Source organism: Odocoileus virginianus, unplaced genomic scaffold (assembly GCF_023699985.2).
Source record: "Odocoileus virginianus isolate 20LAN1187 ecotype Illinois unplaced genomic scaffold, Ovbor_1.2 Unplaced_Contig_75, whole genome shotgun sequence".
Classification (NCBI taxonomy): Eukaryota; Metazoa; Chordata; class Mammalia; order Artiodactyla; family Cervidae; genus Odocoileus; species Odocoileus virginianus.
This window is the reverse complement of record NW_027224392.1, coordinates 5,083-20,644: the sequence shown is the minus strand read 5'-3', so window position 1 is coordinate 20,644 and position 15,562 is coordinate 5,083. Positions and strand designations below refer to the sequence as shown.

Sequence of the window (15,562 nt, the reverse complement as noted above, 5' to 3'; positions counted from 1 at the left end):
CTATCAATCAAACAATGTCAAAACTAGAAATAGCAGGAGCTGGCATGCTCCTTCTGAAAAGGCATACGTTTTGAAAATTAGCTTTATTGAGGAATACTTGACATCCAATATATTGTGGATATTTAAACTGTAGAATGAGCTTCCCTGGCGGCTCAAATGGTAAAGAATCAGTCTGCAGTGCAGGAGACCTGGGTCCGATCCCTGGGTGGGGAAGATCCCCTGGAGGAGGGCATGGAAACCCACTCCAATATTCTTGCCTGGAGAATCCCCATGGACAGAGGAGCCTGTGGGCTACAATCCAGGGTCACCAAGAGTCAGAATGACTGACCAACTAAGCACAGCATAGACTGTAGAATATGATGAATGACATGTATTCATACCTGTGAAATTATTGAAAGAAGTATGGTATGAATATTTCTATTACTCTAAAAAATTTGCTTGTGTCTCTTCACAACCCCCTCCTTGCTACTCTTTGCCCACCTTTAACACCACATAATCACTGATATGCTTTCTGTCACTTTAGATTGGTTTGCATTTTCTAGAAATTTATAAATGTAGAAGTATACAGTATGTACTTTTTCTGACTTCTTTCACTCAGCATTGCTATTTAGGTATTCGTTCATGTTGTTGTATGTCAATAGTTCATTCCTTTTCACTGCTGAGTACATTCCACTGAATAGATATACCACCATTTGTTTATCCATACATCTGTCATTGGAGTGTTGAGGGAGGTCTTCAAGAGGTCGTAACTACTAGTTGACACACAGACAGCACCATGGAATTGGAAGCTCCTCTGTCCTCCAAATGTACACCTGCACACTGTTCCCAAAGCAGGAGCCATTTCATTTGCAAGGATGCAGATCTGAGACAGCAATGGGTTATTGAGAGCATCTTGACAGTATACATGGCTGAACCTAGTTAGAGCCTGTTAATAAGATTCTGAAATTTTTTGGAGTGATAGCAAGTAACACCTACATTAGGAAGAAACTAAGAGATCAAATGAACAACCTGATCTTCCACTTCACAGAACCTCAAAAAGAAGAACAAGGACCAAAGTTAATCGATGGAAGGAAATAACAAAGATTGAAGGGGAAATAAATAGAGATAGAAAAGCAATATAAAAGATCAATGAAACTAAGAGCAAACAGAAAACTTGAAAAATACATTATAAATCATATTTCCAAGCATATTCACATAGCATATAGTAGTGGTGTCACTGCATTAGCCTCTAGACAAGTTGACAACTGGGCACTTGAAAGGTGGGTGCTGTGCTTAGTTGTTCAGTCATGTCTGACTCTTCGTGACCCCATGGACTGTAGCCCGCCAGGCTCCTCTGTCCATGGGGATTCTCCAGGCAAGAATACTAGAGTGGGTAGCCATGCCCTCCTCTAGGGGATCTTCCCAACCCAGAGATCGAACCCAGGTCTCCCACATTGTAGGCAGATTCTTTACCATCTGAGCCACCAAGGAAGCCCTGAAAGGTGAGTATTCAAATTTAACTCTTAATTAGTTAAAAATAAGGAATATTTTAATATTGGTTCCTCATTCACGCCACATTGGACAGATGTGGAACATTTCTAACATCACAGAAAATTCTCTAACCAAATAGAACTCTCTTTACCATGAGTAGAAATCAATAACCAAAAATTTGAAAGTCCTTAGATGGTTTTAAATTTGGTTATAAATGTTTGAATAACAGATCATAGAAATGACCACAATGAATCTTCAAAAATTTTATAAGAATTACAAGATAAAATAAAACCAAATGTCTGTCTTGTGAAGTATTGACTGCCTTGCATGCTTACTTAACAAATGAAATAAAACAAAACAAAGTAGAAATCCAAGCTTGCATCACAAGAAATTAAAAATGAAAAAGGTAAAATTAGGTGAAATTAAAACCAAATGAAGTAGAAGGAAGAAAGCAATAATTAGTGCAAAATCAAGACAAAGGGCAAAATTGCAATATGGAGAAACAACAAGACCATATGTATTCTTATTTAATATATTTAATAAAATGGATAAAAGACTGCTGAAAAAAATTGAAAAGGGGGAATTTCCAGGTGGTTCAGTGGTAAAGACTCCATGCTTTCACTGCTGATGGCCCAAGTTCAATACCTGTTTGGGGAAGTAAGACCTAAAAACCATGAGGTGAGGCAAAAATACTTTTTTTTTTTTGAAAAGAGGAATCAAATCTTTTACATGTAATAAATAAGGGGATAATGTATAGTTTTTACAGATACTAAACAGATAAAAAGCAATATTATGAATACATTTTAGTGTCCATATAAAATAGAAAAATCCTAAAATCCAAATCAACAAAATAAAGCACAGCAAATAGAAACCTGAGTAAACCTAACATAAATTGTAAAACATTAAGTTCATTATATAAACCTTTCTACAAAATAGTTCTAGATGCTCAGATGGCATTGGTAGTGAATAATAACACTTAAAAATGTAGCAGTACTCTTTCACAAAGTTTCAGGTAAAAGAAAAAGAGAAATACTTCCTAATAATAGCTTTCGTAACAACCTGTCAAGTACATAACATAACTGAAAACTCAGTTAAAGCTCTTTGTGAATGTAGATGAAGAAAAATAGCTTAATCTAGATATAGCATATGCATTGATTTTTCAAGAAAACGGGCAACACAGATGATCACTGTGATTTTGTTTCAGAAGTGCAAGATTGGTTTAATGGAAGAAATAAAGGTAATTTACTTCATAATCGTTATACAAAGAAAACATTTACCATTCCAACTGATGGAAAATAATGCAAATGTAACATCAACATCAATGATTATAAAATTTGTTTGAAAAATGAGAATATTATGGTTTCACATGAGAAACATATGATGAAAAAAACCTTAAGATAAATCTCATATTTAAGGATGAACTATTGAAATCTCTTCCTTGACTAAGAAGAGATAGATACAGAACACTTACTGTACATTCTATTCAACTTTGGAAATTAAATTGTAGTTTATGAAAATAAGTCAAGAAAAAAAATAATTGCCCCTGGAAAAAAGACATGAACAGCTGTTATATAAAGATATACAGATCTCATATAAAATCCATAAGGATAAGTATTTGAAATGATGGACTTAATACAAAAAGTAAGAGAAATTATTGACTATAAGACCAACATGTAAACCTCAATATATTACTCTTTACTGCACCAAAAATTACTAAAATTTTAAAATAAGAGTGTCATTTACAAAATTGTGACTATGAAACACCCATGTATATTTAACATCTCAAAATAGAGAAACACAAAATCTGACAGGGAAAATTTAAAGAAAACCTAACTCATGGAAGGATAAAGCATATTGACTGGAACAGCCAATATGTTAAAGATGACTCTCTTTATAAATTATTTTAAATATTCAATGCAGTCCCAAGAAGTTTTTATTTTAAACAGATTTATTGAGGTACAATTTACACACCATAAAATCCATCCATTTAAACTATGTAAATCAGTGATTTTAAATATGTTCACAGTTTACAACTGTCACCACTATCAATATCTAGAAAATATTCATCACTGATCAAGTAGCAGTCATTTCCTTTCTCATCTCCCCATAGCTCTTGGTAATTGCTAAACTACTTTTGGTCTTTGTTCTCAACTGTCAAATTTTTTGATATTTCTTGTAAACAGACTCAGAAAACATGACATTTTAGAAAGCTTGAATTTGAGACATGAAAGAAAAAAAAAGAAAGAAAGCTTGAACCCATAAACATATGGTTGAGTAAAAAAGGCCAGACACAAAAGGAGTGATATTTATACTTTTCAGTGTGATTATTATATTACAACAGCTTTTTAAATTAATATTTTTTTATTGAAGGAAATTTTTTTTATTTTTATTTTGAATTTTTATTTTTATTTTGAATTTTTATTGAAGGAATTTACAGAATTTTGATGTTTTCTTTCAACAATTTTGAAAACATTATTAGAACAAATAATTCATTTCAAAATTTATGTAATCATAACAATATTCCCTTTTCATAAAAGATAAAGTTACTCAACAGCATCCAAACTCACTTTTTAATTCTCAAGCTTATGCTTGCAATTATATGCATTTGGAATCTGACAGTCTTCTGCTTTTATGCCCCATAAGGATAGTACAGCACACTTATGTTCATCAGGTAAATAGTCTGTTATACTGTTATGAAAAAAAAATGCATAATTTTGTTATATTCTATGAAGACAACTCATGAAGCAATAGTATTTCTATGTAACTGTAATAAAAGATATTTTGAAAATGGGTGATGATGTTTTTAATAAAATTTCAGTAAGAGTTTGTTATTAGGAAAATGGGCTACAGAGTAGCCCATTTTTGAACATTTATATCAACATTTTATTAACTTTCAACATCTTCTTCAGCTTTCTATAATTCAATGAAAACAAATGTATTCATATTATTAATATTTCTTTATTTTTCCTCTTCTATACAGCATTCATTTTAAAAACTTACTTTAGTTTGAAAATTGAACCATTTCGCCACATCCATGGTTGACCACGACCTTCACGAAAGACTGGAATCCATGATATAATTGATAGGGACATCAGAAATTTCTAGCCCAAAATAAAGAATTTTCACTTAAATATCATTATGAAAAATTTTTATTAATTTTTAAAATGCAAGTCAAAGGATGCATTCTTTCATAGGATCTTTAGTTCTTTGAACAAAATGAGTATGTTAGATTTTACATCTAACACTATAATACATAAAAGTTGACTACACCAAAGCCTTGGACTGTGTGGATCACAATTGTGGAAAATTCTTAAAGAGACTGGAATATCAGAGAAATTGGTATTTCTTACCTGCCTTACCTGCATCCTGAGAAATCTGTATGCAGGTCAAGAAGCAACAGTTAGAATCAGACATGGAACAATGGACTGGTTCCAAATTGGGAAAGGAGTACGTCAAGGCTGTATATTGTCACCTTGCTTATTTAACTTATATGCAGAGTGCATCATATGAAATGGCAAGCTGAATGAAGCACAAGCTGAAATCAAGATTGCCGGGAGAAATCTCAATAACCTCAGATATGCAGATGACATCCCCCTCACTTATGGGAAAAGAACCTGATGCTGGGAGGGATTGGGGGCAGGAGGAGAAGGGGATGACAGAGGATGAGATGGCTGGATGGCAGCACCAACTCGATGGGCATGAGTTTGGGTGGACTCCAGGAATTGGTGATGGACAGGGAGGCCTGGTGTGCTGTGATTCACGGGGTCACAAAGAGTCAGACACGACTGAGTGACTGAACTGAACTGACTGTATAGGGGACTACGGAGGATGAGATGGTTGGATGGCATGACCGACACAATGGACATGGGTTTGGGTGGACTTTGGGAGTTGGTGATGGACAGGGAGGCCTGGCGTGCTGCAGTTCATGAGGCCGCAAAGAGTCGGACTCGACTGAGTGACTGAACTGAACCGTATCCTCCCCACCATCAGATAAAGTGTCCAAGGCCTCTTACTTCACAACACCCAATGCCTAACCTAACTGTAGGAGGTGGCACAGGTAAGCCTTTCCTCCTGTGTTGAGAGAATCCTGTAGGCAACACCAGGTGAGCCTTACAAGGTGGTCCATCAGAACACCTGCTAACAAGGAGCAGAAGAACTGGAAATCACCAAATGTGCATTAATGGTTTAAAAATGAAAGTAAAGTATCATAAAGTCATATTCCATTGTTTAATGGAATATTAAGAGATCTTAAAATAAGCCAACTACAAATATGTAGAAAAACACAAGTGAACTCTAACAAATATAATATTGACTGAATCAAGCCTTTAATAAAGTGTTGGAAACACTTAATATCTTACCATTTCCTCTTCATTATCTATGTAAAGCAGAGTAGAATTCTTAGTAGAGCAGGACATCAAACTCCCATTCAATGTTTCTTTTTCCAAACTAATAGAATAGCAATTGTTGGAATATGTAAACCACTCTTTTGGACAACAACCACAATGAAATTCTGGAGAAAGATTATGAATTACTATTCAAAGGCAATTTGAATTTTAAAAAACAAAAATTAACTTACATGTATGCATAGATATAAACATGTATGTATATATATATACTTAGCTATATGCCCTCAAGGCTGGTACATATAAAACAAATCTCACTCATACTTTCACAGCGTCAGTCTCTCATACCCCAATTTATGTTTCTATATAAAGCAAACATATAAAAATATCTCCTCTTTACATGTCCTAAAAATCAAGAAATGAAACTTTTATTTTAGAGTAGCAAAATTATTTGTCTTTTACCATATTACAGCAGGCAAAAATTGGAGTCAATTGCCAACAATGGATATGGTGATCATCTTGTTGCATAGGGAAAAACACTCTCCCATAATCATTATTTAGGCAAGTTTATTGCCTGATTTTGTAATTTATCTTCTACCCCTAAATCTTTTCTTATTTTCATTAGCCTAAGGTAGAGACAAAACACAAATTGTATTTATATCAGAGCTTTAAATCATTATGTACCTTTCTGGAGTCTTGCTATCGGAGAGGAGTTATTCTGCTCCCGTATTACAGTAGCTACAAAATTAATCATTATAAAAATTAACATTGCTCTAAATAAATCACAATGATTTCAGTTTGTGAGTTTGAAATTCAGTTTATTGTTTAGGATTAGAGTAGTCTGGAATAAAGCTGATTTTACCAAGAAAAATTAATTGGGAAATGAAGATTTGGTGGAAAAAATATTTTAAAAACCTAAAGGAGTAGATTTTACCACCTCTTACCAATCTCAAAAATTAATTTGTGTTTCTCAATAAGATCTTTCAATCTCCTAAAGCATGCTTTTGAGTTATGAAATCAGAATATACATATACATACTCTCTGTAATTATCTTGTGTTGTACATATTTCACAAATTCCAAGTAACATTCTGCATTTAGTCTAACTGCATGTATTTTAATGATAGACACATTCTATAATATTGTGAAATGTTTAGAGAACTGACCATCATTAAAGTGAAAAGTTCCCTTACAGGTTTTTCAAAAATGTACTTACAGTGAGTAACAACAATCACTGTCACCACAGTGGACATCAGGACAAGGCAGATGATTCCCAGGATCCCAGCAATGAACTTCTCTGGAGGTGATGGTGAACCTGTAGGGAGATAAAAGGAGACAGTGAGAAAGGAGTGAAGGAGTGCTGGGGACAGCTGGTTAGATTTTATATACCCGAGAACCCATATGAACAGGGATTTATGGATATAAACTTGGACCCCAACCCATTTCTACCACTGTAGTCTTTCTCTAACATATATTGCATTTTCAGCGAATATAATGCTGAATGAGTTGTTGTTCAAAGACTTCAAATTATAGCAATGCCAGAATAAAAGTAGTCTTCCAATTTCACATTAGAATACCATAACCAACTTTAAGCTCCCTTTCTCAAAATGAAAAATATGTGAGCTTTCCCCCTGCTCGTCCTCCACACCTCTGCACCCCAACTGCACATCCTAGAACAGATTCTTTGTGTGACTAGTAAGTGTTTTACCTTTGGAGTGGTAGTGCTTGTCATTCTCATGAAGATTCTGAGAAGCATTTTGAAGATTTAGTTCTGCATATGTTAATTCCTGCTCAGTTATTGAACTGGAACTTTTAGAAATCTTAGGTTTCATTTGCTGTCTCTTTGAGCTCTTGACTGCCTTCGGTTCTACATAAGTTACTCCTTGGTTATTCATCTTTGCAGCTGAGTGAGGTCAAGGACCATGCTCTAAGTGAACCGAGGAATAAGTGGTGTAGATGAGATAAGAACCTTAGTATAATAAGATGGGTGGGGCAAAGAGCTTAGTGCTCACTTTGCAGCTGAACAAACATAAAACCTGCTTCTAAATTCCTCAGTACTTTAAACAAGCCTTTCATGAAAGAATACTTTTTAAAAAAGATATTCTGTATTTGACAATATATTATTGGTTGAAACAATGAAAAGCAATAAATTAGGGAGCAGTAAAGAAGTTCGTGGCTAATAATATCTTCACTGAAGTCAGATTCCTTAGAAATATTTTAAAATCATCATAATGCTTGTATTAAAATTAAAATGTTCTATTAACAAGGGAGATTCACCTATATTTATAATAATTTTGAAATTTAATAATGATTTAACGACTAAGTTCTTTAAAGATGAGGAGAGAGAATGTTGGCATATACAACAATCTCCTGCACTAAATTACACTATTTGGTGACTTACTTTGATGAACGAAAAGGGGTGCCAAATGGTCTTTATTTTGAATGGTTGAAAAGTTCTGAGAAATCATTAAAAATTGAGGAAATGTTTCATAAATTGTAAAATATCACATGACACACTAGTCATATATAAACTAAACAATATGAAAAATAAAACAACAGAAAAAGACTAAAAATATTTATTTTACAAAAGTTGTTGATAAGTGATTTAATGGCTAATATTTGAACCCACAAAATGAAAAACAGGTATAGGTCATTTATGGAAGACACTGTTGTTTCAAGCTTTCAGAAAGATCCTATAGATGTGAAAGTTAGTAAAGGTCATTTTAGTTGTATAAGTGATGGTGATTACTTATGAAAAATCCAGATAACATAACTCAATATAATTCAGACAGTTGATGCAGTAGTCAGAAATCTCTGGAAATGAATTGCAGCTTTTAAATTGACAAAATGTGACCTTCAAAAAGTTGTTTAGTATCTAGTATCATATTATAATCTAAAATGGAAATAAGGTTATGTAATATATAAGGCATGTAACACCGAGCACTCAACCTGGCACTTATAAATTCTCAATAAATATCAGTTTTAATTATTATTTTAGTCATCATTTCTATGGTTCTATTTCTGATTTATATCAGTTAGTATCTTTAATTAGTTTAGCATATCATTTATATGAAGTTTGATTAAAAAAATACTTTCATTACTTACAATTAAATTTAAATTAGCCTTTAGGAAGTTACCTCAACTTGATTTTTATTAAAAATTTGGATTGTTGCATTCAATCTAATACATGTATGAAGAATTATGTTTGGCCTTTGCTATACAATGATTTCCTTTCCAAGAATCTATTTATAAAGTTTGAGCAAAAATATATTAACATATTATTATAGAAACAACTATAGAAACAACTTACCTTCTACTGATCATAAAATCCAAAACTAATTGTTCCCTGTCATGAGGTCTTTGGGTTCCACTTAATATTATATACAAACCCATTCCTGTCATGTGTATGCACTTGAGTAACATTCTACAGACAATGATTTTAATACTTGGAGAAATGGTCCATCATATTTGATATCTCATGATTGCTTTTTACTTCAAATTATTTTTTTAAAAAAACAATGTTCTACTTTGATTTTGCCGTATATAAACTGTACTTCAGTTGCATCACATTTAACATTCGTTAGTTCCCACTAAGTGCGATGGTCTAATAGAGAGCCAAGAGAGGAGAGACACATACCTTCTGTTGGCCAGAAAGTCGTGCATCCTTTAGTAGGGAGGTCAGGTTACTCTCATAAAAGAGGCCTGCTATAGCTGGATAACAAAAGGAGAAATTTAAAAACATAAATCCAGGACAAGAATAAGCAATGTCTGTGACTTTCACAGACTGCCCTGTGAAGGCTCAGAGTGAAGCAAGAGTGGAAAAAGTTGATTTGTCATCAATGTGTCACTTCAGGTTTGAACAGGAAATTCTCACACTTAGGCTATTTGAAGAGAGTTTAGCTCATCACACACCTCCAGAAAATAGGACATTTGGGGCTGCATCTAAAAGCACAAATGGATCTCTAAGTGTGTTATTTATATTTTCCATTTTTAAATGCCTCTGAGAAATTGTTATTGTATTCTATGAAATCTGAGGAGGTGGAGGTTTAATCACCTATACAAGTATCTTGTTTCTATCTCAGTCACATACACTGAAAACTTAGAATACCTCAAGTTTTACTTTTAAAACTAGGTTGCTATATCTTGGCAGTGGATACACCTTTCCTTCACATCCATTGTTATTTCACTTCTGTTGTCATAGAAAAAGTTCTAAAAATCATAATCCTATTTTCAACAGGTATTTAAAGATATTTGTCACTAATTATTCTGCAGAATTGCTACATTTCCAACCATATTGTGTCTGGAACAAAGGCCATCATTTTCAAAATACCACTTCTTTTCTCTGCCCTAGTTCTTATATTCAGTTTTATTCTTATGAAATAAATAATTTAATCTCCAGACTTTCTCTGACAAAAACACATTCCCTTGAAATAACAAAATAAGAACACTATATTAATAAAATATACCTCCATGACAAAGGTTGAAATATAAAATAAATAGTCATTATGTCATTCATGAATTCATCCTCCAATCATGACTAGTTGGATTTTACTAGGAATATTTGATGTAACAACATAGATTCAAGTAATACTATACAGTTCAAGAAAAGATAATTTTTAAAAATATCACCTAATCAAACAATGGCAAGGAGATGAAGAGAAGACTTAAACCACAAGGTAAATAGAACATTCAAATGAAAATGACAAGAAAGGACATGTAACAATGCTCACATAAGACAAAATAGTCTTTAAAGGAAAGCTCATAATGAAACATAAAGAAGAACATTGTATAATGATAAAGGGATAAATACACAAAGAAGATATTACACTTGCTAATATATGACCCCAATATATTAATGGCTTCCTAGGTGGTACCAGTCTAAAGAATCTGCTTATCAATGCAAGAGACACAAGAGGCATGAATTTGATCCCTGGGTGTGGACGTTCCCCTGGTATAGGAAATTACAACACCTAAATACATAAAACAAACACTAATGATATAAAAAGAGAAATTAAAGGGAATACAATAATAGTAGGAGATCTTAACACCACATTGACATCACTGGACAGATCTGCCAGATATAAAATCAATAAGGTAACCAAGATTCTTAATGACACAATAGAACAGTTGAACTTAATTGATGTCTGCAGGACTGTTTACATACAAAAACCCCAGAACACACATTGTTTTTAAGTTCATGTGAAACATTCTCAAGGATAGATCACATTCCAGGACACACAACCAGCCTCAGGAAATGGAATGGATAGAAATTATTTCAAACATCTTTTCTGACCACAACTGTATGTAACTAGAAATCAACCACAGACAGGAAAAGAAAAAAAAGAAGATAATTACACAGATACTACAAACATGATACTAAGAACCAATGGGTAACTGATGACATGAAAGAGAAAGTCAGAAAATACCTGGAGGATGTGAGTGATCTGGTTTTGACTTCGGTCACCCCACTGATCTCTGGGGATGATTCAGCTGATCTGGCTGGCTATGTGGGTGGCCCTTTCCTCCCTCATCATTCCATGTGTGTTCCTCTCGAAGCTGCACACTTGGTTGAGGAGGACAACCATCCCTGATAGAGGAGGACTGGTCTTCAGTCAAGGGTATCTAGTGGAACAGATCATTTTGATTCTGATGCTTTTAATGGGCAACTTTCAAAACCACTCAACATTTTAAGCTTTTCAATTATAGCTGCCATTTTTTATTGGAAGTCAATGTCTGTTTCTTCAGACAATTTAAAGAGAACACAAAAAAGACAAAGAAATCTGCCATTATTCAAATCAGTCAACCCAATATTGCATATATTTACTGTATTGCATCAATCAGTTTTGCTATCCTCAGTATGCACTTAAACATTTAGGGTGATATTTATGTACAGTTTGATATTTTTTATTTTTATCTATAAATCATCAACTAATCTATTTTTAGAGGTTTTTGATTTAGTTATTGACTATTTCCTACCCTCATGAATCTGAAGAGGCTTTGATTTTTCAAGTTTATGTTGGCTGCTAAAGTTCATGCTTGGTTTGATCTACGAGATGATGATAAAATTTGGCATTTTAATTCTCTATGATTCTTGTCTGACAGAGTGTGAAGTAAATGAGATACTGAAACCCCCAGAAACTTTCTGAGTGGGAATATTGAATGTTAGTTGATCATTGGATATCTTTTTCTGACAACATGTCTCTGAAGCCAGTCATAAATATCAACACGGACCTCCTACTCTTAAAGCAGAGGTGAAAGGCCAGCTGAGAGAGCTCGTCCTAGCTGTGTTCTGATCAAGTTGTCCTCCAATTGGTGAAATCTCAAGGCACAGACACAGATGTTATCAGACAGTGTGGGCATGTAATTCTGCTGTCACATTGTTGAACAAAGAGGGATACAGGAGAACTTGCTATAGGTAAGCTATGTAGAAATTTTGGAGGGATCTGGATTGTTGCAGGAAATAATTTACCTTGAGGTACTTGTTAATTAATATTAATGTTAACTAGAGATGAAGACAATAATGAATCAAAATGAAAGTGGGTCAAAATATATTATGCAGAATATAATCTTTATGTCTCCAGATGTTTTGGGAAATATTTAATTCATTTTTTGATGCTAAATTTTGTGTGTGTGTGGGGGGTGGGTGGTTTCTCCACAGCTATTGGTATTACCTGCCTGGTTAGCAATAAAATTTCCAATGTTCAAATTCCCTCATATGCAAATTCAATGCAATATGAAAGTTTAAATGGTTTGGTTTCTATCAGAATAAATCCAGTTTTGCATTCATAAATTTGTTTTTTTGTGCATATAATACAAGTAGTCAATGGTGAATAAAGCTAAATGAAAATAGTTTGCCTGAAAGTTATTTTATCTATTATAGGATTTACTCTATAATTTGGCATTGTATGAGGGAGAATATTTGCTGAAAATTAAATGGTAGTATATTTATCCATTATATCATTATTTAATGATTGTTCAAATCCAAATTTCTCAAATTACAAAGTAACTAAATGGTAAAATATTAAGACATTTACAAACCCAAGAATCAATCCTAACCTATGAGAAACAAAGTTCTGGCAATGTTTATAGGTCATAAAAATATTTTTCAGGAAAAATATGGGTTTTTATTCCTTTATTTACTAGTACTTTTAAACTCCACAGTAATTTATTTTGTATTGAAAGTGAAAGTGAGTGAAAGTGAAAGTCTCTCAGTCATGTCCAACTCTTTGGGATCCCATGGACTATACAAGTCCATGGAATTCTCCAGGCCAGAACACTGGAGAATTCCCTTCTCCAGGAGATCTTCCCAACCCAGGGTTTGAACCCAGGTCTCCCGTCATTGCAGGCAAATTCTTTACCAGCTGAGCCACAAGGGAAGCCCAAGAATACAGGAGTGGGCAGCCTATCCCTTCTCCAGTGGATCTTTCCAACTCAGAAATTGAATCAGGGTCTCCTGCACTGCATGCAGATTCTTTACCAACTCAACTATGAGGGAAGCCCATACTCATCCTGTATTTGGTATTCAGTTCAGTTCAGTTCAGTTCAGTTCGCTCAGTCACGTCTGACTCTTTGTGATTCCATGAATCGCAGCATGCCAGGCCTCCCTGTCCATCACCAACTCCCGGAGTTTACTCAGACTCATACCCATCGAGTAGGTGATGCCATCCAGCCATCTCATCCTCTGTCATCCCCTTCTCCTTCTGCCCCCAATCCCTCCCAGCATCAGGGTCTTTTCCAATGAGTCAACTCTTCGCATGAGGTGGCCAAAATATTGGAGTTTCAGCTTCAACATCAGTCCTTCCAATGAACACCCAGGACTGATCTCTTTAGGATGGACTGGTTGGATCTCCTTGCAGTCCAAGGGACTCTCAAGAGTCTTCTCCAACACCACAGTTCAAAAGCATCAATTTTTCGGCGCTCAGCTTTCTTCACAGTCCAACTCTCACATCCATACATGACCACTGGAAAAACCATAGCCTTGACTAGACGGACCTTTGTTGGCAAAGTAATGTCTCTGTTTTTTAATATGCTATCTACATTGGTCATAACTTTCTTTCAAGGAGTAAGCGTCTTTTAATTTCATGGCTGCAATCACCATCTGCAGTGATTTTGGAGCCCCCAGAAATAAGTCTGACACAGTTTCCACAGTCTCCCCATCTATTTCCCATGAAGTGATGGGACCAGATGCCATGATCTTAGTTTTCTGAATGTTGAGCTTTAAGCCAACTTCTTCACTCTCCTCTTTCACTTTCATCAAGAGGCTTTTTAGTTCATCTTCACTTTCTGCCATAAGGGTGGTGTCAATATTTGGTGTTAGTCATCTGCAAATTCATCTAAAAATTTTAAAATATTTGTGTATTGATACTATGAGATTCAGTGATATCAATTTTGTATTTATTTAAAATAATCTCATAAATCAGAAATTAGCATATATTCATAGTATGTCATGTGGAAAATAGATGGGTGTCATTGACTCCACTGTGCACTTTGAAGTCTACTCTGTTATGAAAGGCATTGTGAGGTAAACAGACCCTTACTTCATTAACATATATTTGGGAGGACACATTTTGCTTTGTTTTGCTTTAGGAGCAAAAGCAAATATTTAAGAAAGACACATATTGAAAAAGAAACACACACATATTTTTTTCTTAAAAAAATTTTTTTTTTGGATTCTAGTTGATTTACAACGTGTGTTAGTTTCAGGTGTACAGCAAAGTGATTCAGTTATACACATACCTGTATCTACTCTGTTTTTAGTGTCTTTTCCCATATGGGCCATTACAGAATATTGAGTAGAGTTCCCTGTGCTATACAGCAGATTCTTATTAGTTATCTATTTTATATATAGTAATGTGTACACGTCAATTCTATCCCTCCCTCTCATTCTCTGTTGTTGCTGTTGTTCAGTTGCTCAGTCATGTCTGACTCTGTGAGACCACATGGACTGCAACACATCAGTTCTCCCAGTCCTTCACCATCTCCTGGAGCTTGCTCAAACTCATGCCCATCAAGTCAGTGATGCCATCCAAACATCTCATCCTCTGTCATCCACTTCTTTTTTGCCTTTAATCTTTCCCAGCATCAGGGTCTTTTCAAATGAGTCAGTTCTTTACATCAGGTGGCCAAAGTATTGGAGCTTCAGCTTCAGCATCAGTCCTTCCAATGAACACCCAGGACTGATCTCCTTTAGGATGGACTGGTTGGATCTCCTTGCAGTCCAAGGGACTCTCAAGAGTCTTCTCCAACACCACAGTTCAAAAGCATCAATTCTTCAATGCTTAGCCTTATGGTCCAACTCTCACATCCATACATGGCTACTGGAAAAATCACAATTTTGATATAGGGATCTTTGTCAGCAACATAATGTCTCTGCTTTTTAATTTGCTTCTAAATGATAACCATAAATTTGTTTGCTACATCTGTTGACTCTACTCTATTGTAAAAAGTCATATAGATTGGACAGAGAAAAGAAAATAAACTATGTTTATTTACAAAATGACATAATTGTCTGCATAGAAAATTCCAAAGTGTCTCCAAAATCCTCCTAAAACTAATCAGTAAGTTGAACATGGTTTCAGATAGAACAGCATATCAAAATCAGTTATGTTTCCATATACTAAAATTAAATTATTGAAAATTGAGATAAACAAAAAGTACCATTTGCAATAGTATCAAAAACATTAAGTTGATATATGTACCAAAGCATGTGCACTATTTATATGCTGGAAATTATAAAATACTAGTGAGAAAA

General features: G+C 34.4%; 1 protein-coding gene across 2 annotated transcripts; it reads right to left on the bottom strand.

Moving 5' to 3' along the window:
• Positions 1–1,990: 1,990 nt before the first annotated feature.
• LOC110141252 (NKG2-A/NKG2-B type II integral membrane protein-like) lies at positions 1,991–9,638 on the bottom strand. 2 transcript variants are annotated; one of them, XM_070464706.1, is made up of 8 exons: positions 9,449–9,638; positions 7,520–7,738; positions 7,028–7,126; positions 6,498–6,551; positions 5,829–5,980; positions 4,471–4,571; positions 4,038–4,158; positions 1,991–2,115 (listed from the first exon to the last, which is right to left on the bottom strand). In XM_070464706.1, exons 2-7 carry the CDS (start codon positions 7,704–7,706, stop codon positions 4,041–4,043), a joined length of 711 nt encoding a protein of 236 aa, XP_070320807.1. In that variant the 5' UTR covers positions 7,707–7,738; positions 9,449–9,638; the 3' UTR covers positions 1,991–2,115; positions 4,038–4,040. The 2 variants fall into 2 exon arrangements, with proteins under 2 accessions (XP_070320807.1, XP_070320806.1); XM_070464705.1 differs by lacking the exon at positions 1,991–2,115 and having other exon boundaries at positions 2,724–4,158.
• Between the last annotated feature and the right edge of the window lie 5,924 nt (positions 9,639–15,562).

Excerpts from the sequence above, each read along its gene's own strand:
- LOC110141252 (XM_070464706.1), bottom strand. The coding sequence starts at position 7,706 with ATGAATAACCAAGGAGTAACTTATGTAGAACCGAAGGCAGTCAAGAGC. Across the intron at positions 6,552-7,027 it reads AGTGATTGTTGTTACTCACT|CTACTGTAATACGGGAGCAG; the intron begins GTAAGTACATTT and ends TTAATTTTGTAG. Across the intron at positions 5,981-6,497 it reads GATAGCAAGACTCCAGAAAG|AATTTCATTGTGGTTGTTGT; the intron begins GTACATAATGAT and ends ATCTTTCTCCAG.